The sequence below is a fragment of the Pezoporus wallicus genome, unplaced genomic scaffold (genome assembly GCF_028554395.1).
Source record: "Pezoporus wallicus isolate ANWC-B61680 ecotype Strahan unplaced genomic scaffold, APGP_CSIRO_Pwel_v1 contig_6658, whole genome shotgun sequence".
In the NCBI taxonomy this organism is placed as follows: Eukaryota; Metazoa; Chordata; class Aves; order Psittaciformes; family Psittacidae; genus Pezoporus; species Pezoporus wallicus.
In genome coordinates, this window is record NW_026642312.1 from 4,077,042 (window position 1) to 4,099,835 (window position 22,794).

General features: G+C 40.1%; 1 protein-coding gene across 4 annotated transcripts in view; it reads left to right on the plus strand.

Moving 5' to 3' along the window:
• The window catches only part of CTNND2 (catenin delta 2), a 645,018-nt gene that overhangs the window by 554,515 nt on the left and 67,709 nt on the right, over nucleotides 1–22,794 (plus strand). For all 4 annotated transcript variants that reach the window (XM_057428749.1, XM_057428750.1, XM_057428752.1 and 1 more), the window contains 2 exons: nucleotides 3,926–4,099; nucleotides 17,177–17,327. In XM_057428749.1, coding sequence (XP_057284732.1) covers nucleotides 3,926–4,099; nucleotides 17,177–17,327 — 325 coding nt within the window. The remainder of the gene's footprint in view (nucleotides 1–3,925; nucleotides 4,100–17,176; nucleotides 17,328–22,794) is intronic.

The following is a 22,794-nucleotide window of genomic DNA, read 5'->3' on the forward strand; positions in this document are numbered from 1 at the left end:
ATTTTTGCCACTGCAGCTGCAAGGAGTGTAGCTACTGTGTTATCAGACTACCTCAAATGTCTAGGATCAATTGGAAACAGATCAAGATGGGTTTAGTCATTGCTGGGTTTTGTTTGAGTTTTCCTAGATTTTCTTTTTTTAGTAGTGTTATTTTGCGCAGACTGGGAGAAAGTAATCACATTTAATAAATGAAAATAAAACACTGCTCTGTTGTTATCACAGGAAAAGCTACCATCATGTGACACTCCTTAATAACAACCCCCACCAACTTGATATTTTTGGTACAAAACAATATATGGGAAATGCACTTCTTACTTAGTTTAAGCCTTCCGTGGTATTCAGTACAATTACACTAGAAACATTGCTTTGCTTTCATTAATATGAGGAAGAAGGCATTAGATAATCTGTTGTAGAGCATTGGGGAGTATCTCAGTGGGTGATCTTTTTCTCATCTCAACCTTCCTTAGCAATGTGAAAGCTTCAGAAACTTTATTACAATACTCTTGCTCTTAAAAGTCTGTTGTTCTTAAAGATCTCTCCATTTGGCTTTTTATTCTTCTTGACTTTCATGCTTTCTTTGCACCAGTTTCAGGAAATGAGAGATTTGTATCTCACCCACATAGCAAACAGTTTGTCAGCTTCAACCATAATATATGTGGGTAATTTAAGCTGAAGGAGCGAAGCCTGGAAGGAATATTTGTTTATGACTTTTTTTAACTTCTTAACATAAGCTATGGAGAGTAATTGCGTGCAGTCGTCCTCTTTTTCAGAGGCTACTACTGCATCTGCAGCCTATCTCAAATAGATCTTCCTGATCATTCCTGGTGGTCTGCAACAACACAGTAGCCATTCCAGTAATTCACCGGGTAGAGTTGTTTAGCGCACTGCCTCGGTTCATTAATATTGAGCAATGTGAACTACAAAGCAAATTCTGCCATGCTTTAGCCACAAGAAAATGGACTGTAATATTGTAATATTTTTTTTCATTCAGGCAATCAATGCTTATATTTATGAAATACAAAACAAATGGGTGAAGTTCAGGAACATCTCCTTTGCAATAGCTTCTTTTCTGACCTGCATCAGTCCTGCATGCCCTACAACATTTAGGCTGTACAGCTGCAGGCACTAGTCTCAGCTATGTGGAAGATGCCAGAAGCCATTAAACCCTTCAGTAAAGGGTTAGCTGAGGTCACACATGCAGGAGCAGAGATGAGCTGAAACATGGAGACAGGAGTATGTGACAGGTCAGCTGCTTGTGCCCTCTACCTACTGGAAAGCAGCTAAAGTTCTGGCACCCTTTATCACACAACCTTGAAGGTGTAGGCACAGTGTGTACGTTATGCATGGCTGGCAGTGACACCTTCCCTATGCATGCTGCTCAGCTGCTCTGGGCACACACACCACATCTAAAGAATAGGCAGGACATTATCCAGTGTCACGGGATTTACGGTGCCTTCACTGCACATGCATGTGCAGTTCCAAAGACTTCCATCACCTTTACAAGGAACCTGAGGCTTTGAGAAAAAGGTCTTTCCCCACAGTTGGTGATAAATTAATGCAATCGTGCTGCCAGTGAGTTGAAAGAAAGGCAGGGAAATGCAGTAATTTGTCTAGCTTTTTTTTTTTTTTTCTGTGATGTTTTCTCATTGCTGGGCAGTACGGCAAAACCACATTAAAAATTAACTTATCTGCAAGTATCATTTTACTGCTTTATATGTACCAGCACAGCATGAACATATATACAGTTCAATTTACATCAGCTGTTTTTCGTAGTCCTTGGCATTATAAGAGTGTAAATACCTGAATAAAAAAATAAGTTATATCCCCACACATGCACAAAAAATGTATTGGGTAAATATGATACATTTCATAGAATCATGTACTTTGTCCCTGAAATAATATAGTAAATAGCCTGTGCAAACACTATTCAGTTGCATAATGCGTCCATAATTTGTGCAAATTGGAATGAGACAGATGAAGACCTGAATTTGTGCCCTTGGACATCACAAGTCATTAGTGGACTTACTAAGGTACAAAGCCGAAATGTGGTGTAGGGTCAGATTTGACCTGCAAGGTATGTGTCTCATTTGTTTCCCAAGAAATTCTGACAGTGGAAATGATTAAATTCCAAGAGTCAAAATAAGAAGCAGGTTTTAATGTATTTTTTATGAGCTGACAAGAAGTCATTTCTGGCAAGAATTGTGATTTATATGGAGAAAAAAAGAACTGAGGCGTATGCAGTGAAATCAACCTGTTGGTTTAAAGGCAGAAATGCATTAAAAAATTCAAAGGCACAGCTCTATAATGGTGTTATTTAAAGGGTTTGTTTCTCCAGAAGGCAATTTTCCTGTAGTTTCTCAACCACCGCTGGGTATTGCGTGCAAGTTCTTTTAAACTACAGTAACTTTTGTCCAGTGCAGTGAGTTTCATATCTAAGCAGCTTTCTGGTTTTCAGTAACTGTTCATGTGTGTTAAATGGTCCCACTAGCTTTCCACTTCGGTGTTCATTCTGCTTTAATTTAGAAAACGATAGTGGTATACATTCTCAGTGGTAGTCATCTAGTAAGATATTGTTAAAATTAAGTTATGATAGTTGTCATTAGAAAAGATGTGTTTGATTGTCCATTAAAATACATGTAGATTTTTGAAGTTAACTTAAATGATGATTGACACTTCCTGAAAACGAGATAATCTTGGTCTTTCCGAGTGCAGGTATTGTGGTGTCGGATTCATAAAAATTCAAATTAACTGTTGCAGAGCTAAAAAAGGGATTAATTTGGCTTGTGCTATCTTTGTTTGTCTAGTAGATGTTTAATGTTGTGATACACGTTTTTCATCTATGTAATCACATAAGCTTTAACCCAAGGCATTAAAGGGTTTACTTTGTATCATGGCAGTCTGGGCATGTCAGAGGTGTTAGAAAAGAGATTTTATTAAAAAGTCAAGGCTTGTTCCAAACAATGGTATTAAGACTATGAATTTTCTAAATCCTTTTATCTGAACAAAGCGAACCAAAATATACATCACATAGATAGATAGAAATCACATTTAAGCTTTCAGTAAAAGTGTATTCCCCGTCTTGCTTTTGTTTAAAAAAAGAAAAAAAAAAAGTCCTTGAACTTCCTTCTTTTAAGGTGTTTCATACTTAGCTGCAGATATTGGGCATTCCACTGGAGAGGCAAATCCCTGTTCTCCTGCAAAAAAGTTTCTTTCTATGGTAAGAGTGGGGTTTGTGCAATAATCTGCTTGTTCTCCAGCTTTTAATATTGCCCATTTTGGATATCAGACCAGGGTTATATCCATGGTAAAACTCAGTCTGTGATGAGGAGTCTGTTTTGTGAGAGGTGGTTCTACCGGCTTCATGTCTCAGGCCATATGGCTGTCTGGCTGGATGGCCGAGTGCCACAGGCACTTGCACAGTAAGAAGGCAGAAGTTGTGCAGTTGAGAAAGACTTGTCACACTTGGGCTTTTCAGGGACGGAGGGCTCATGGGCTTGAATGATTCAGTTTTCTACAGTAGTGTTTCGCGTTGTTTTTTCCCTCATAAGAAAAGAGAGGATGCAGAAACTGAGCAAGATGTGAAAAAGGAAAATCTCTTCTTCCCGTGCAAGTTCTGGATTTGCCTCTTAAGATACATTCATGTTCACTGGGCTTCTGTTCCTACCTCAAAAAGTAAATGCAGTGAAAAGTGTTTTTGTTATGCCAGCTAGCTAAAACACTGTGATCTCTGCCAGTGCTATAGCTATTCTATGAGTGTTGAGTAGGAAATTTGGTTTTCCTATGAAGTGATGTGCTAAAACTGAGAACGGCTCGTTGTGGGCAGCTGCCTTCATGCATGCGCACACAGTTGTTATAGCTTCAACTGAGGCAGTTTTGAAATATTTCTCATTTCCTTGCTGACAATTTGATTTGTACTTTCCAACAGTGGGATGGCGTAGGACCTCTTCCAGACTGTGCAGAACCACCCAAAGGAATCCAGATGCTGTGGCACCCTTCAATAGTCAAACCCTACCTCACACTTCTTTCTGAGTGCTCAAATCCAGACACGCTGGAGGGGGCAGCAGGGGCACTGCAGAACTTGGCAGCCGGGAGTTGGAAGGTAGGAATATTAACCTGATATGTATTCTTTTTCAATTCAGAAAAGCCCTACGGATGACAGCAAATTGGTAATAAAAATGTATCTGAATGCTCCTGGTAGCGGAATAACTCTGTTTTCACAGAGCTATCTACAGTCAAATTTGAGATAGTATTTTAAGTTCTCTGAATTAATACAGATAGTCATATCATAGCAAAAGTCAGCATACAGCAGGAAAAATCACATTGGTCAAGTCAAGTATGAAAAATTGCAGCTGAAAACCAATATCCAGATGAAGAAAAGCAGCTTCTTTATGAATCTGGGTTGACAGAGCAGTGAAAAATGAGCTAAAAGTGTCACCAGTGACAATCAAATGAAACCATATTGTTCTGTCACTGCAGAAACTGGTTGACATTCTGTCTCTTAAGAGAAACCAGGCAAGAGCAGAAGAAGATATAAATGATGTAACAGCAACACAGGTCATCTTACCATCTGCTTTAAAAAAAAATAAGACATTATTAAAATATGTCATTATGATTAAATATGACCAGTGACAAAGGAAAAACTTAATCAAGGCACTCTATTCCAAGTAATCCTACTTTTCAGTTATATTCCATAGATCCATTTTTCTCTCTTGCATTATTTGTGAAGAATTGAGAAAAAATTAAGCGCTCATTTACTAGTTTTTAAAAGTATTTCTAAATATAGAACAAATCAGTAACATTCAAGATAACAGTTGAGCCTGGTTTACTTTTTAGGGCAATTTCTTTATTGCTTTCCTGATGGTAAACTGGTTTGGTTGGGTGAAAGTACTATCTAATCCTATTTTATGAATGCAATTCATTGATTTTAAATTAACTCTGTGGGAATTTTTCTCATTGACTATGAAAACACACATATGCAGAAGGGCAGTTGTCAAAGTTATGTCTCAGCAGATACCCTGTTTGGTTTTAAGCAGTTGGACATTTGTATGTGATAGGTAAATATCAGTTTAATTGCGCATTCATTTTGAAATGTTATCCATGGCACTAATAAATTGGGGATTTTTCCCATAAAGTTTTACTGGGAGTTGAGTTGGCGCATTCAGTAGATCTTCAGAGGCATGTCATTTTTTTGAGAACCGTTTTCCGCCAAACTTATAAAATGCCTTTGACTGTTGCATTCAGTGACATATGAAATGAGTAACAAAGTATTTGTCCAGCGATTTTAGTCCTGTAAAGTGCTATGTATACACTGTGCCTGAAAATCATTATATTTTTATTATTCTCATGTTGTAGACCACATCAGATTATGTAATCCTGGCACAGAAACACAATAAATGTGTTTTTTCTCCATCTGGGAATGGGTGTAACCCTGGTCCAAATGAGAAAACAATGCATGCATTTTTGCCAGAACTAATAGGAGTGCTAAAATACCTTCTCCCATTTCTAATAAATCTGTATACCTGTCATTCTTTAGTTGGCAAAAGCGAACAGGGAGAGGAAGCAAAGCTCCACAGAGCTCTTTGGCAAGTGCCAGGTTAGAAAAACTGATTCAAACTTTCATGCTATCTCACTGATACCATGGGAAAAGCTCAGTTGTTCTCAGGTTGCTCTGTTTTTCTAAAGATTCATCGATTCCATTGCAAGTGATGTGCAAACACAGAATAAATGTCCTTAATTTCACATGGTGTACGAGCCATTTTTTGTGAGGGGAATAATCCTTTTCAGGGATTATATAAGCATTGATGTTTCCACCTTTTGACCTCTCCTTTCCACTGGTTCAGTCTTCTGGATACAAAATGACTGAAATAAAAGATCGAAAACTCTTAAAAGAAGAAGTTATTCCCAAGGGAGACTTTAATTTCTTTTAGCTCCCCCAAGAAATTGTAGTTGCAAAAAGAATGGAAAAATTAAGTGTGGGTTTTTCTTTTCTACCTGAAATCTTTCAAGAATAACTTTATGATGGACTGAAAGAAAAAGAGCAAACTGCATGAAAATAAATTATGTTGCTATTAATAGCAATTTTAGGGGTTTTTTGCAATTAGCGTTATTTTGATGTCAGAAGAATCCCAGAATATATGAGGCAGACTGTGCACCAGGCATGCCCACACACTTCTAAAGGTAGTCTCTTACGGGAAAAAATGACCTGCTTGAGTGATTCTTTCCTAGCTCTTTCATCCTTTTCGATCCTCTGGTATAAAGTTATCTAATTCTCTTCGGTGACCAAGAGATAACACTAGTAACACAGACAGTGCTTAGCCAATGCCATTATGAAGGGAAAGTGAGCAAATAAAAATAGGTTTGCTGACTCACTCAGCTGTATTCTGAAGACACTTGACTGCTTACGAAGAAATTTCTCTTACTATAACACTTCAAACCTGAAGTCCTTTCTGCAACCTCATATCATTATTTAATGCCTTGGATTAAAAAAAATTATGAGGTATAAAATTACAACTCATCCTGTACCAGGAAACCTCCGTATATTTTATATGTAGTCTGGAATCAGTATTTTTCCTTAGGTGGTAGAAGTAAAAGTGGCAAGTTCTTTTTAGTTTTCACCTTGGTCAATAGGCTATTAATACATTAAATCTATTGAGCATGTAAAAAGTTATATGCAGAATATCTTAGAGTTAACGATGTCAAGAATCCAAGGTTATATCCCTTCTGAACAAAATTTCCCTCTCCAAGAGAAAGGAGATATGGGATATCTGTGTATTACTATGTCTGTCTATAGTCTATGTCTGTGTCTGTGTGTTATCTCACAGCTGAATTTAGGCTGATGTCAGTTCATTTGCCAGAGACATTCCTGCAGTAATAGCCGTTAACTCATAGAATCACAGAAGGGCTGAGTTTGGAAGTGAACCATGGAGGTCATCTGGTCCAACCCCCAGCTCAAGAGGGTCACCTCAAGTTGCCCAGGACCATGTCAGAGGTGTTTTTTTTAATATCTCTGAGAACGGACACTCCACAACCTCTCTGCAACCTCTGTTAGAGCTCAGTCACCTTCAAGGTGAAAAAGCATTTTGTGATGTCCTGCAAACGTGCTGTGTTTCGGTTTGTTCCCATTGCCTCTGGTCCTACAATATTATCATTTCTATTATATACAGTTAAAAACAGTGTTGTCACCACAGGTAGGGTTTCCTTAATTTTGTCAAACCCTTACAAATAATTTCTTCACTCATGATCCTGTTTTGTTTCGAAATACTGTCATAACTTATATAGGTAATCCATATCTTTTAAAACCAGAACATAAGATCTACTATGTTTCTGTTGGTAACACTATGGCTTACACTAGAACAGGTAGCACAGCTGCTCTGGGCCTTGGTTAATCCCTTCTGTGTGCCCAGTCTTCTGTCACAGTTACTTACTTGTCAGGCTTTACAAACTTCCCTTATTTGCTTTAATGACTGGATCATGGAATCACAGAACGGTTCGGTTTGGAAGGGACCTCTAGTCCAACGCCCTGCTCAAGTAGGTTCGACTAGAGCAGGCTGCATAGGGTCGCATCCAGGCGAGTTGTGAACATCTTTAGAGGAGACTCCACAACCTCTGGGCTTTGTCACCAGTGCTTTGTCACCCTCAAAGTAGGGAGGTTCTTCCTCATACTCAGTTGTAACTTCCTGTGTTTCATTTTTTTGCCGGCTGCCCCTTATCCTGTCACTGGGCACCACTGGAAAGAGTCTGGCCCCATCCTTTTGATAACCTGCCCTCAAGACATGAATATGCATTGATAAGATACTGTCCTGGGTTCAGCAGTAGCAGTCATGTTTCTCCTCCTTGGTAGCTGGTGCAGTGCAGTGTTTTGACTTTCGGCTCGGGAACAGAGCTGATAGAGATGTTTTGGTTTGGCCAAGGACTTTGTGAGCCTCATGCTCTGCCAGGGAGGAGGGGAAGCTGGGAGGAAGCAGAGACAGGACACCTGACCCAAACTGACCAAAGAGGTATTCCATACCACAGCACGTCATGCCCAGGATGTAATTGGGAGTTAGCCGGAAGGGCTGGGAGATGGCAGGGTTGGAGGAGGTATCGGTCGGAGCTTGGTCGGGCTTGGGGGGCGAGTTATCGGTCAGCGGGTGGTGAGGTGTTGTGTTCTGTTCCCTTGTTATTTCCTTTATCATTATTATCATTGGTGGTAGCAGTAGTGATTTGTGTTATACCTTAGTTACTAAACTGTTCTTATCTCAACCCGTGGGAGTTGCATTCTTTTGATTCTCCTCTCCGTCCCTCCGAGAGCAGGGGGAGGGCAAGAAAGGGGGGGAAGTGAGCGAACGAATTACCTGACTGGGTTTAAACCACGACAGATACCTTCTCAGCCATCTCTTCTCCAGGCTAAATAGGCCCAGCTTGCTCATATCCAGTTTAAACCTCCCCATTTGCAATCTTTGGATATTTCCTCTTGTCCTATTGTTTCTTACCTGAGAGAAGAGACCAGCACCCACCTCACTACAACCTCCTTTCAGGTAGCTGTAGAGAGTGATAAGGTCTCCCCAGAGCCGCCTTTTCTCCAGGCTAAGAAACCCGAGTTCCCTCAGCCACTCCTTGTAGGACTTGTTGTCTAGATATTTGACCAGCATCATTGCTCTTCTTTGGATGAGCTCCAGCACCTCAATGTCTTTCTTGTAGTGAGGGACCCAGAAGTGAGCACAATATTTGAGGTGCAGGGGGGCAGTCCTTTCCCTGGTCCTGCTGGCCACACTATTTGTGATACAAACTAGGATGCTGTTGGCCTTCTTGACTGCCTGGGCATGCTGCTAGCTCACACTTGGACAACTGTTAACCAACACCCACAGGTCCTTTTCCACTAAGCAGCTTTCCAGCCACTCTTCCCAAGCCTTTAGCATTGCATGGGATTGTCCTGTGCATACCATATGATAGAATCATAGAATCATGAAGTCATAGAATAGTTAGGGTTGGAAAGGACCTGAAGATCATTTAGTTCCAACTCCCCTGCCATGGGCAGGGACACCTCACACTAAACCATGTCACCCAAGGTTCTGTCCAACCCGGCCTTGAACAGCGCCAGGGATGGAGCATTCACAACTTCCTTGGGCAACCCATTCCAGTGCCTCACCACCCTTACAGGAAAGAATTTCCTCCTTATATCCAATCTAAACTTCCCCTGTTTAAGTTTTAAGCCATTACCCCTTGTCCTGTCACTACAGTCCCTAATGAAGAGTCCCTCCCCAGCATCCGCATAGGCCCCTTCAGATACTGGAAGGCTGCTATGAGGTCTCCACGCAGCCTTCTCTTCTCCAGGCTGAACAGCCCCAACTTTCTCAGCCTGTCTTCATACGGGAGAGGCTCCAGTCCCCTGATCATCCCTGTGGCCCTCCTCTTGTTCGAACTTGTTCCTCTTGTTCCAACAGTTCCATGTCCTTTTTATGTTGATGACACCAGAACTGCACACAATACTCCAGGTGAGGTCTCACAAGAGCAGAGTAGAGGGGCAGGATCACCTCCTTCGACCTGCTGGTCACACTCCTTTTGATGCAGCCCAGGATGCGGTTGGCTTCCGTGGCTGCAAGCGCACACTGCCAGCTCATCTTCATTTTCTCATCAACCAACACCCCCAAGTCCTTCTCTGCAGGGCTGCTCTGAATCTCTTCTCTGCCCAACCTGTAGCTGTGCCTGGGATTGCTCCGACCCAGGTGTAGGACCTTGCACTTGGCATGGTTAAACTTCATGAGGTTGGCATCAGCCCACCTCACAAGCGTGTCAAGGTCCCTCTGGATGGCATTCCTTCCCTCCAGCATATCAACTGAACCACACAGCTTGGTGTCATCAGCAAACTTGCTGAGGGTGCACTCAATCCCACTGTCCATGTCAGCGACAAAGATGTTGAACAAGATCGGTCCCAACACTGATCCCTGAGGGACACCACTCGTTACTGGTCTCCAGCCGGACATTGAGCCATTGACCACAACTCTTTGTGTGCGGCCATCCAGCCAGTTCTTTATTCACCGAGTGGTCCATCCATCAAACTGATGTCTGTCCAATCTAGAGACAAGGATGTTGTGTGGGACAGTGTCGAACACTTTGCACAAGTCCAGGTAGATGACATCAACTGCTCTACCCCTGCCCATCAGTTCTGTAGCCCCATCATAGAAGGCCACCAAATTGGTCAGGCAGGATTTCCCCTTAGTGAAGCCATGCTGGCTCTCACCAAGCACCTTGTTGTTTTTCATGTGCCATAGCATTCAATATTATCTGTTCCATAACCTTCCCTGGCACTGAGGTCAGGCTGACAAGCCTGTAGTTCCCCAGATCTTCCTTCCTGCCCTTCTTGGAGGTGGGTGTCACATTTGCTCACCTCCAATCAACTGGGACCTCCCTAGTTAGCCAGGACTACTGATAAATGGTTGAAAGTGGCTTGGTGAGCACTTCCACCAGCTCCCTCAGTACCTTTGGGTGGTTCCTATCCTGCCCTGTAGACTTGTGTGTGTCTGAGTAGTGTAGGAGGTCTCTCACCATTTCCCTTGGATTATGGGGCTTTATTTTGCTCTCTGTCTCTGTCTTTCAGCTTGGGTGGCTGGGTACCCAGAGAACAACTAGTATTACTATTAAAGGCAAAGAAGACATTAGGTACCTCAACCTTTCCCCCATCCTTTTTCAGTCTGATTTCCTCCATGTGCAGTAAAGGATCAAGATTCTCCTCAGCCCTCTTTTTGCTGCTAGTGTCTTTATAAAATCATTTTCGATTTCAGAAACTTGACTCCAGAAGTCCAAGGTAACAGTTCTGCTGACCTCTCTTCTTACTTCTCTTTGGGCTCCTTAACATCAGGAGCAAGTGGTATTCTAATTAAGTCTGCAATTGAATGAGCTACAATTGCATGAGCTTGTAGCATTTCTTGCCTAGTTCTTTCTAGCTCCTTTCCTTTCACTTCCATGTTTGATCATACTCAGCAGGAAATGATAAGGCTCTTTGTTTAGACAACTGAATGTCCCTGACTTTGATGCCCAGCAGGTGCAATACCCATATGAATGGCCTTTATGGGTCATTTGCTTGATATCTTGAGATAGCTAGATTCAATCTTGGTCTTTGTTCCTTAGGCTAGCAACTAGATTTATTTTCTTAATTCTATCATAGATAAATCTGACTCTTGTCAGAGCAAGAGCTCCAATAAGTAGATTATTAGATAAGGAAACTGAAAGCATTAAATGGACTGATTCAGTCACAAGGTCACTGTGTCTGCTTCAAAGAGTAGCATGAAAAGAGTTTCAAGCTCCTCACCATCCAGACACTTGCAGATAATGTGTAATTATTGTCTAAAGCAGCAGACATCTAGGTTATCAATCTTCCTCTTAACAGGCAAAGACATACTGTGGGTTCCTTGTCAGACTTTCCTGATTCTAGTTATTTACATACTAACCCTTCAGAGTTTCATTGGGCTGTCCCAAGAGAAAGTTTTTTGGATTACAGTGAAAAGGCTTATATTCATTTTCTCCAAAAGTATTATCTTTATGAATCCTTATGTTATAGGATGGAGAAGACCCTCTTATAACACACCACATAATAAAGGCAGTCTTCTTGAATAACCAGTGCTTTAGGCTGTCAGGCACTATTACCTGGGTGGATTCCCCCTGTAGATGTGGCAGCATCAGTTAATAGAGAGAAATGTATTGGCTCCATGGAAAGGGAGACAAGATTCAAGGGACAGGAAGTATTCAAGAAGCAAGACCTGCTGCTGCAGACAGCTGTATACCAGACATCATGGAATCAGCTTGGACATCGGTTTGTAGAATTGGGAGTACAGTAGCTCATGGTGAATTCATGCTCAAATCCCTTACTATACTCAGTCAGTTTGCTTCCCATGAGATGTGTCACTTTTGTCTTAAAGCCTTTCTTTCGTAATGATACTAGGTACAGTGTTTGTAAAACTCATTGTAATGGCTCTCAGATCATTCTGAGTACACTGTACATACTTGTACTGCAGAACCAAGAATGATGAGGTGCGAGGACAGTTACATATGACTTTTACATTCCTAAAACATTTAAGATATCTTTTGTTAACACCATTTTAGTTTTCTCACTGTATGTTTTTACCCACCACATTTTCACCTTTCTCTTTAAGCTTGACTGAGGTCATGAAGCAGGAGGACAGAAACCAGTTGATACTTTTCTTGTGTCCCAACACAAAGATGTAGAGAACATACTTATGGCTTACAGGATGGGATCATTTCTGAGAACAAAACACTGCCATCAGGGAGCAGAAAGTCCCTGGGACTCTCTTCAGAAACTGCAAAAAAATAATCAGGATTTCAGACCCTTGCTTTCTGTCAGGTGACTTGTGACTTCTCAGGGACCCCAGTAGAGTTATTTGAGTAAAGCAGAGCTGTGATTTTGTAAGCAGAATGTAAAATATTTTATTTTTTTCCTTATGCATGTATTACTACATTGAGTATGATCAGCCAAAGAGGAATATTGATCTTTGATTATTCAATGATCTTTATTATTCAACATGCAGTTGTCTTCCGTGGTCTATAGTTCCACTCCTGTTCGCAGACAGCCCCTTTCTAAGCCTCTCCTAGCAAATTCTGAGTCTCTCTAATCTTCCTGGTTCTGTTGGTAATGTAGTTTGTTTTGTTAGACTTGCTGCCCTGATTTGGCTTTCACTTTGTAGTTTATGTCTCAGGAATTCCCTTTAGTATTCGATATTCCAATACTCTTTGAGTCATATGGCAGGGGGATTGGAACTAGATTATCTTAAGGTCCTTTCCAACCCTAACTATTCTGTCATTCTAACTGTACTAATGCAATGCAAATTCAAGTCAAAACTGATGTGCGTGATCAGGAAATATTCTGAAGGTGCCCCAATAACACTGATATCAATGGCAGGAAGGTGAATCCATTAAAAATATCAAGTGTATACAGTTGCTGGTATTCTTTGGCTTGGAGGGAGAGGTCAGTTTATTTTGGTGGTTTTTTTTCTTTTCCGTTTTGTGCTGAACGTTTCTTCAATTTTAAGTTTGGTCTCCCGTGGTGGGGCTTTTTAGAGAATAAAGAAAGCCACAAGAAACACTAAAAGGAGTTAAGTACCTAAATGCTTTTCTTTATCTTCTAAAAAAAAAAAAAAAAAATACATTTTATTTAGATTCATCACTCTTTTGTTGAGTGTCAGCCTAATGTAATCTTAATCCCCAGAAGCATTCAGCTCTGGAAATGGTACTTTATAATAATAACTGTGACAAACTAAAAAATAATTTTCTGGTTTACTATATTTTTCTACTTAATTATTATGAGAAAGATAAAAAGGAAACTGCTAATGAAAGTGGACATACAGATGCACTATGTGCCTTCAAAGTGATATACAGTAGTTATGCCCCCCAAATTCAATTACCTGTAAAGTGCATTCATGCACAGACTGTGGCTTCTGTGCTTGTCTCTGATAATTTAGGCACAATCTGATGCAACAATAATGGTTTTATTTTAATTTTTGGCTCCTTGTTCCCTCTAAAGTGTTTGCTATTCCCATAGGAGCCCTTTCTCTTTACAAAGTGAACAGCTATTTGATCGCTGACACTGCCACTGATTTGTGGAGTAACAGGATGATTAAGTATATTGGCAGAGTGCCTCATTTACCTACTGATAGGCAACAAACCCTTTGTCTCTTTTTTTTTTTTGTTCTTTCATCTCTTTTATACATCACTGAGCTCATATTAGCAATTGACCTGCAATGTGGAAATGCAGGCGCGTTTCACGATGGCTTTAGGCAAACAAAATGATCAGGATACGCAAGAGTGAATCAGTTTTTCCATTCTCTGTGAGAATATAATACCCATTTTGAGGCATCTCAATTTGAGTGTTCCCGAAATCTGCACAACACAGCATACATAATTGCTTGCAGAGACTTGTCCTAATTGGCAGCTTAAGGAAAGAGACACAGACAGTTCTTACCAGTTTCCACATGGAAAGTTCTCCAGAGACTGTTGAAAGAATTAATAGACATTTCTGTCTTTCTGCCTAAGGTGCATGACTTGAAAACCCAGATGAAATGATAGCAAATCACGCATTGAGCAGTCTGAACTCTTCCCAGAGTGGCTGACATCCTTTGGAAAAAGAGACTTTGGGGGGAGGGGAATACACAGGGGACAGGAGAGGTTTTGTACATGCTTTTCTCTGTTTCTTCCATTGTTTTATGTATGTGTGTGCATATGTGCATCTGTAAAACATTATATCTGTATTCTTTCCTTATGAAAACTTTGGAGCGTATTTTTTCCTATTGTGATCAAATTAATTGGTTCATTATAAATGCTGAAGGCTGCATTTCATTTATTCAGTAAGAAGGTTTATATTCTTTTTTTTCATAATGAGTTGCTTCAGTGTTTCTCCTAGAACGTCTTCTACTCTCCTTAGGGTTTAAAAAAATTTCTTCATTTGTTTCTTTTAAACTTTTGGTTTGGAATGGATGATGAAAATATTGCAACCCAAGAATTCTGTTGTAAACCTGGGTTTCATAAAACAAGTACTTGTGTTTTCCCATGATAGCTGCCTAAAAATATCAAAGCAAAACCATTTGTTAGGCTTTAATATGGAGGTTTTTATCATATAATGAATTTTAAATTCTTTCAGATATTGAATAGACACAAATAATTAAAAAAAAAAAATAAAAGCAAAAACCCCAAACCATCCCGGTTGATTACCTATTTGATCTGTATTGGAGGCACTTCATCTGTGAGGTACTTTTGCAGTGAACAACAGCATCTTTCAGTATACTGTCTGCTAGCTTCAACTTTCACCTCAACCAGACAGGCTCACTCCTTTTACAATATAGTCTCAGTGCTAACCATGAACTCACTCCAGCAGTCACCTTGTAATCACAGCAGACACAGCAGAGGCCTCCCCTGGGTGAGGTGTAGAGAATACAGCAATGGGAGGTTTTCAGTGCAAAGAGTGCTATTGCTTTGGGTACTTCCAGCTGCAGGCGAGCGTGTGTTTAACTGGCAGGTAAACATACGTTTATTACAGCAGGAAGCTTAGAAATATTACTTAGGTGTTTTCATAGCATCCTTTATGTTTACTATCCAATTAAGATCAAGGTATAAAAAGAAATTTTTCAGCAGATACTTCCTCTTAAACTCACTGATGCTTAAGATGTGGTTTAGTTTTTTATCTGATGATCATCTTACACACTGGCTCTAGAGAAGACTGGAAGAGAGAGCATAGAATAAGGTCAGTCAAGAATCCTGCTACCACTTCTTTGACCTAAGAGCTATTTGCTTTGCTGCAGAAAATGATGGCGTATTTACATTGTAGACATAGTACATTACTGTGATCAGTGTTTTCGAGAACCTCATGTCCCATTTACCTAACTTGAAGGCTTATTGTAACTGTTACCACTTTCATCTACGGCAGAGCCAGGCAGTTGGCTTTTGTTATGCATATCTACTACAGAGGAGAAATAATAAAATAAGATTTTTAAAATTCTGGTTTCTTTTCCTTTTTCCCAATTTCCCCTGAATGTCGTCACCTGGAATAAATTTGCACTCCAGATATTGCAACATCACAGCTCTTGTCTCTCTCCTCTTATCATAAAACTCTTATCATAAAATACATTCTGGCTTCTGCTATTCAGGGTACCCGTCTATAGTATAAACAGATGCTAGCGTTTGAAATGAGCACTTCATGGTAAGTAGAGGCCATATGCAGAATCTAAGTAGGGTCTGCTGGCAATGAGTACATTTACCTTTCTTCAATGCTTTATTTCATGGCATTAGTTTTTTCTGTTTCTGTTTATGGATGAACGCTATTGTGATGTAACTTCTCTAAGGTGTGATCTAATGGTTCTTTAAGGAAGGTTTGTCAAAAGAGAAGGGTTGTTATGATACAAAAATTCTCAGGTCTATTCTATATTTGAAACATTTCAAAGAACTTTGTCTTCACCTGGTATGATAGCATTGCGTAGCACTGAAAGAAGGGAGAACCTCTGCTTCAGTGAATTCTTTTCAGCTGTTAGTACAAGGAGCACGAATGTGAACTTTCCAAAAATTCCAGAGAAGAGTTTGGAATGTGGGAAGGAATATATGCCTAGTAGATGGCCTGTTTTGAAGTGGGCTGTGCTGAGAAGGCATGCACATCCTGCAAGTGTCCAAATACCTCAACTTTGGCAACAGCCATAGGTTTTAGGATCACACGGTCACAGTTTTGGTCTTGTTTAGACTTTTTCCAATTTCAAGAGCTCACAGTGGAATGAAAAAGAGGTAGCATAGTTAATCTTTCATCCCTTCAAGTGCTGGGACCCCAGGTTGTGCAGCATTGGATGGACCTCCTAGTCACGGCACACTGCACACACCTCATCCGTGGAGAGGTTCACTGGCATGATAGTCTTTAGAGCTCTTAGAGCATTCTCTTAGAAGTAAACAACTCTGTTCACCATTCTTACTGTCAAGCAAGAAGGATGCTCACATGAGAACATGATACTTCACTGACATGCAGACAAGGGCATGCCAGTAATGTCATGATCAGCTGCCAAATGGGAGATGCCTACAGGGTTCTCCAGTCCCATCAGCCACTTGGGTTTATCCTGCAATTGCGTGGTACATGCAGCATGGCACAGCACAAGCCTGTGTCTACCTCAGGTCAGCTCTTACATGAATCTCTAACTGCCCAGTGTACAGTAGTCTTCTGGTTGGGATCACAACAGGTGTCCAGACCAGATACGTGGTTGTCCTTATTTAGCGTTTGAGCAAGCTGACAATCACAAGAGAAATTGTAACAACATTTTCATGGTTTTAGAACAGTTCTTATGGTAGTAACAAATACTCAGACCTCTTGAGTCAGTTTCGAAATACGTATTTTGTAATACAAATGTTGTTGGTTTATGAATGAACAAGCTGTTGCATAGGAAATGATGATGCAGAGCAAGATCACAGCAGACTTGCGCTGTAAAAATGTTACCAGGTGTGCTAGGAGTACAGTCAATTCATCATTTAATTTCTCTGCCACCATAAAAAATAAGTGCGTATTTCCAAATCAGGTGGTTGCCTAGCATCATAAATGCAATTATATCCCCTCTTTTGTGTTGGGGTTCGCAGGCTTCCGTGACCCATTACTTTATATCTGTTACAAACTGCTTTCTGTAGCGAATTCCTCTTATTCACACTCTCCTATGTGTCTTTTCAGTGGTCAGTGTATATCCGTGCTGCTGTCCGCAAAGAAAAAGGATTGCCAATCCTGGTGGAGCTGCTCCGAATAGACAATGACCGGGTGGTATGCGCAGTTGCTACAGCTTTACGAAACATGGCCTTAGATGTCAGAAATAAGGAGTTAATAGGTATGTTCTTTCCAAACAATTTATATATTCTGTGGGTTTGGTGGGATTTATTCCAGTTTACAGCAAAATGAGCTCAATGAAAACAATTATTCTCACATTTCTAGCATGATTTCTTTAATTCTTTCTCTAATGTGTCACATTCAGGTTTTATGCGACAGCTTAGTGCTATATTGCAAGGAATTGTTAAATTAATTAAGCAACATGCCGTGTTTCGTGATCTGTCATGCTGTAATCTCCAGAAGAAAAGCAGTGGCTTTGTTCTGCTTTAGCACTTCATTCCTAGGCTGGCAGTAGCACTTGCATCCTCCAGATCAAAGTTCTAAGCAGAACAGCCACTCCTTATCCTCAGATTATCTATTGCAAGTAATTTGGGGGCCATGAAGTGACAGATCATAAAGATTTTGAAATGGTTCCAGGATTTTACAGGGCATATTACTAGTTCTAGCAGGAAAACTGTGAGATGTTTTATTCACAAACCCATATGCAATTAAAAGGGAGAGGACGGTCATTTACAGAAATCATTGTTGCCCCTGAATTCTGATGGTATGGTAAGCACACATCTTGGCGTTTGTTGGGGTGAGGGAGTTATTTTATTTTGCTTAGGTTTTTGGAGGTGTTTTTAGTTGACGTTCATCCAATCACTGTTAACCTTTGAACTTTTATTTTCATGTTCTGTCTTTGAAAAGCAATCACTTCCTTCATTTTGAACTCTTTCACCAGTCATGACAAAATGATTTCTACTTCTTTTGTATGTTAAGAGCGTATTTTTTTATTCATGTTTTCTAACTTCTTAATTTGTACCATTACAGCATATGTCTCCTTGTGCTTTTAATTACAGAATTCCACAAATAGATACTTTGATCATAATGTTTTATTATTTGTATCCATTGCTATCTCGGGGTTAGTGCTTCATACGTCAGTGCTCTGCAAGTTGTTAAAGCAATCCTCGTATATTGTGCAAACTTCACCGGCAAAACGTTGTAAAGCAAATAGAGATAGAGGCTGCTGAATAGTGGAAACCTGCTGTGGTTGTCCAGGGATTGAACTCAATACTGATGCTTTACATGCAAGATCAGCCTGCTTGTTCAGCTTCTGCTTGTGTTCTAGTTGATAAGTTTGGCATGAAATTAGATTTGTTCTATGTATTGTGTTCAACTTTCAGGAAGCAAGCTGCTGCATGTGTGTTCCTAGAGGGGGGTTTCTCTTTGTTTTCTGGGAATTTTTAAGTAGAAATTACTCTGAAGCAAGTATATTAGGAAATCTGATCAAGATTAGTAAGAGACCTTTTCTTTTTCTCTCATGATCCCACCTCCACCCTCAGTCTACAGCATGTCATAATCTCTATTATTTAACATCTCATTCCATTATTTGTGGGACTTCCTCTACAGGGTTCACAAACCGCATTCATACTGAGTTACCTTATGTAATCTCTTATCCCCACTTATTGACATCACAAAAAAATCTTTGCAGTTGAATTTAGAGAGTATAAGCATGGTTTGTAAGGCCATGCATTAGACTATGGTAGCCTTTTCTGTGCTCTGATTATTATGTTTTTTTGAAAGTTTTATTTCCTTCCCAAATTTGCAGATTTCCTGTAGGAAAGTAAGGTATCTTGTGACATCAAGCTGTTGTAATATAATGTGCCATTCAAAATACTGGGTAAATTATGGTTAATAAACTTGGATGACCTTAAATTTCTAATATGTTACTAATTCTTGAAGAATATGTGATAGACACAAAGATGAATTTTTAAAAGGTGTGAAAAGTCTATTGAAAATAATTACCTGATAAATGTATTTATGTAACAAACTTGTAATGGCTGTACAGTGCTGCTCAGGTTTGTGGTGTGATTCTGGGGAATCGTACGTCATAACTGCAAGACAAATTTGCTGTAATTTAAAAAAAGTCCAAATGTGCTAATATGACAGAGAAGTTATGACTATAATTCCTGAACCATTTCAGCTGTGATCATTGTACGTTCTTTTCTTTGGCTTTCATCACTGAACTTCAAAGGAATAGTCATGACAATCATTATTGTTCTTGTTCCTGAATATTTTTTGGCAAATAGGGCATATTGTATAGCTGATTTTCAGAATGCTAAACACCTAGAGTGGTGGAGAAATTCACCTCATGTTGTAGGTGGTCCATTTTTGTGAATATTACAGTTTCACATATGCTATGATGTTAGTAATAAGCTGTTGTTATGGAAAGGAGGACTCAGGTCCTCTTCAGGTTAGTCTCAAGCGTCTTTCTGCATCCTCTTTGCAGTTTTTGTTTGTGTATCAAATTCTTGTGTTGACAAACTCTAATTCACAAACTAGAATTTCCCTCTTAAAGTAACCTTCTTGAAAGGTGAATTTTCCAACTGTATATATAATGGAATTCTGTAAGTTAAATTGAATTGATTGGTTTTTTTTAATGCAGCTATAAACCTTTCATTTCAGTTGTGCTATGCTTCCATTCTGTCTGACAAATTCGTAGTGAAATGTGCCAGAGAATGAAGTATTTCTTTCTGCTGCTGCTGAGCAGCTCATAAATCAGAGTTGAGGCATCTGGCATATATATCATAAAGCTTGCTAAAATCCAGAGTTGCCTGTAGTGAACTACAAAACAAACAGAAAACCCTTTTTCTAAATGGCCCGAAGTTTCTTTCTAGAGTTCATTGAATTGACCAATCTGTTTTGTTTTTCACACAGATTTATTTCTTTTTTCTCCTTCTCCATTACTTTTGAATTGTACCATGTGTCTCTAGGCCAAGACAGCAGGCATATTCATCTTTCTCCTTCCCAAAATTGAACTGTACTGAGACAAAGACATGGTAAAACTGGCCTGTTTAGTACTGGCACTAGATAATCCAGCACCTGGGTTTCCCTCACTGGGTGTACTGCCCAGATGCATTCCTGGTCACAGTCAGGTGACACTGATTTATACCTGCCTTTCAGGACCCTTGTATGCTTGAAATAGTACCCACTCTATGTTTCTTCGAAAGAGTGCACCCCATGGGAAAGTTCATTGGCCTTTTCTCTCTCCTGGCAGTGTCACAGCTGGGGGAAATGGTGCTGTGGGTCTTGAAAAGACCCAGTACTAATATTGCCCATTTTGTTGTTTGGTTTCAGCAGTCTAGGCTGCTGCATTCCTGTGTCCTTTTGGTATCCCAGCGTCTTCCTGCTTCTCTTCACATGCTCTGTAAGTGTTTTGGAAGGCTTCTCCTTCCTCGAATCAGGTTCTGTCTCTGCTAAGCTTCTCCACAGGGCCATTATCTTCTCCCCCCCACCCAGCCTCACTAGATGCCTCTAAGTTGGCCAGAAAATCAGGGTTTTTTTGCTTTTGATTGTTTATTTAGATAGAAGAAAATCACTTTTGTCCCACAGGTCCTCCAAGAGCTTTGTTGATGACTTCTGTGCAGTCAGGTCAAGCCCATATGCCTTCCTTCTTATCTCTCTCAAAAAAAAAGAAAGGGGGGAGGAGGGAGATGTAGCATAAGAAAACCACCCTTCTGTGTCCCACATCACAATACAGGAGCCTTAATCTGAGGGTATGGCATTTTACTCCCTCCCCAGGAATGTCATTTTTAATCTGCAGACCTGCTGTTTCTGTCAGTGCCCCTTCAGGATGTCAGTCAGGCCAGCACCTCGTGCCAGATCTGTTCCACCATCTTCCATACTGAGTGCACCTACAGACTTTATTCTCTGAAGACGCATTTTGTTGGAATAGGGTCCAAAAATTGCTAAGGGTTTCTTTTTCTTTAGAGGAAACTTGGGCAGCTGGGCAGGGCAGAAAAGCTTAAAAATAAATTTATCTCCAATAAGCAGCATCTCTGCAGGGTGAATTGTTTCCTTGCAGTATGCTCCAGCAGCCCTCAGTTGCTTTCTGATTCATACACTTTCCACACAGTCCTCTGGGCTTCTAGGAAACTTTCTGTGGATCATCTGAACATGCACTGTAGACCTGTGTTTCTCTCTTTTCCTCCCTAGACTCTTCCAGCCAGCACCAGTGCAGCAGCCTCCCTTCTTGCTATTCCCATTCCCTACTCTACATGTGAGAAGGCTTTCTGAACCAAGCTTCCCCATTCAGTAGTGGGGAACAAGCCAGTTTCATATTTCTTTAATCTGAAACACGGGCAGCAGTTTCACGACCTCTTTAACCAAAAAGGATATGAAATCTGCCATTGATTGAAAACTATCTGACTTGTTATTTTACCTACACAAGCAGGTACAGACTATCTCTGTTAGTGAAATTTTTAAAGGATGAATCTGTCCCCAGATTTTGCATTTGCATTGTTCTTGTGTATGCACAGCATTTACCGTTGATTTTCAGTGGCAATTATTGTGGCATTTTAAGGTGCAGAAGGTGATCTTTCAAAACGGTTAAGCTGATATTTCAAGTGAGAAGTTTGTCACTATTCATGTACAGCAGAATATGTACAATATAGGATTTGCCCTCTTGAAGTACAATTTGGAGCTTGTATTAGTATTGCATTTCATACTGTTTAGTGATAGGTCCACAGGGTATGGCCTTTGGAATGAGTGCAGAGCTGGAGGTACAATGTGTAAAATTTCAGTGCACAGTTTTGAGCTTCAGGTCTTTCTATCAGTTTTCTCTTATCCTCACAGTGGTTTCTGATACTATTCTGGGTCAATGTTGATTGAGAGAATATTGTGCTAGTAATTCAAGAGCACCATTCTTTCTCTTGGCCTTTTGGCCTGTATTTTTGTAGTTAAATGTAAGATGATTTTAGAGACTGGAAGTATTGTGATCACTCATCCTTGAAAATAAAAGGAGGACAATTCCACATAATGGCTTTTGTTGACTTCTTGTCCTGTGTTGGAAGATACATCCTTATGCATCTCTTCCCTTAAAATGTGTGGAGAACATGTTTCTGTTCAGGGGTCTAGATGCTAGGGAATTTCATGGGGTAAATTGAAGTGTACCAATCAATATATAAGGCAACTTTTGGGGGGCTATTGCTGTACAAGCATGATTCAGATGAGTGGTGTTAGTGGTACAGTTTCTGCTGCCTTCACAAGATTTTGAATCAAGTCCTGAAACAGGGCCTGTAGTAAGGGTCATTTGTTAATAATTGTTCCTGAGTTGCTGTCTACAAGGTGTCAGTACTGAATTATTCTCAATTCGGTACTGATCTGTTGATAATATACAGAGAATTCAAGGATAACATATCAGTTAGATTGTTAATGTGTTTTGGAACCTCCTTAATCTTGCTAGGTGTGTGAAAGTTCATAATCCAGTGTAAGGTACCTGTATTAGACTGCCGTATAGGTGACTGAAAGAGACTCCCAGAAAATGATATATTTTATCTAACGAGATATAATGGATCTCCCCCTGTATTACTGTCTCATCATTGCTGAGTGATGAAAAAATTGTAGGGAATGTGTAAATTGCCACTGAGTGTATGCCTTGCCAGCTCATGAGCAGTGTGGATCTATTTGGGTGCCTGAAACAATTGGTG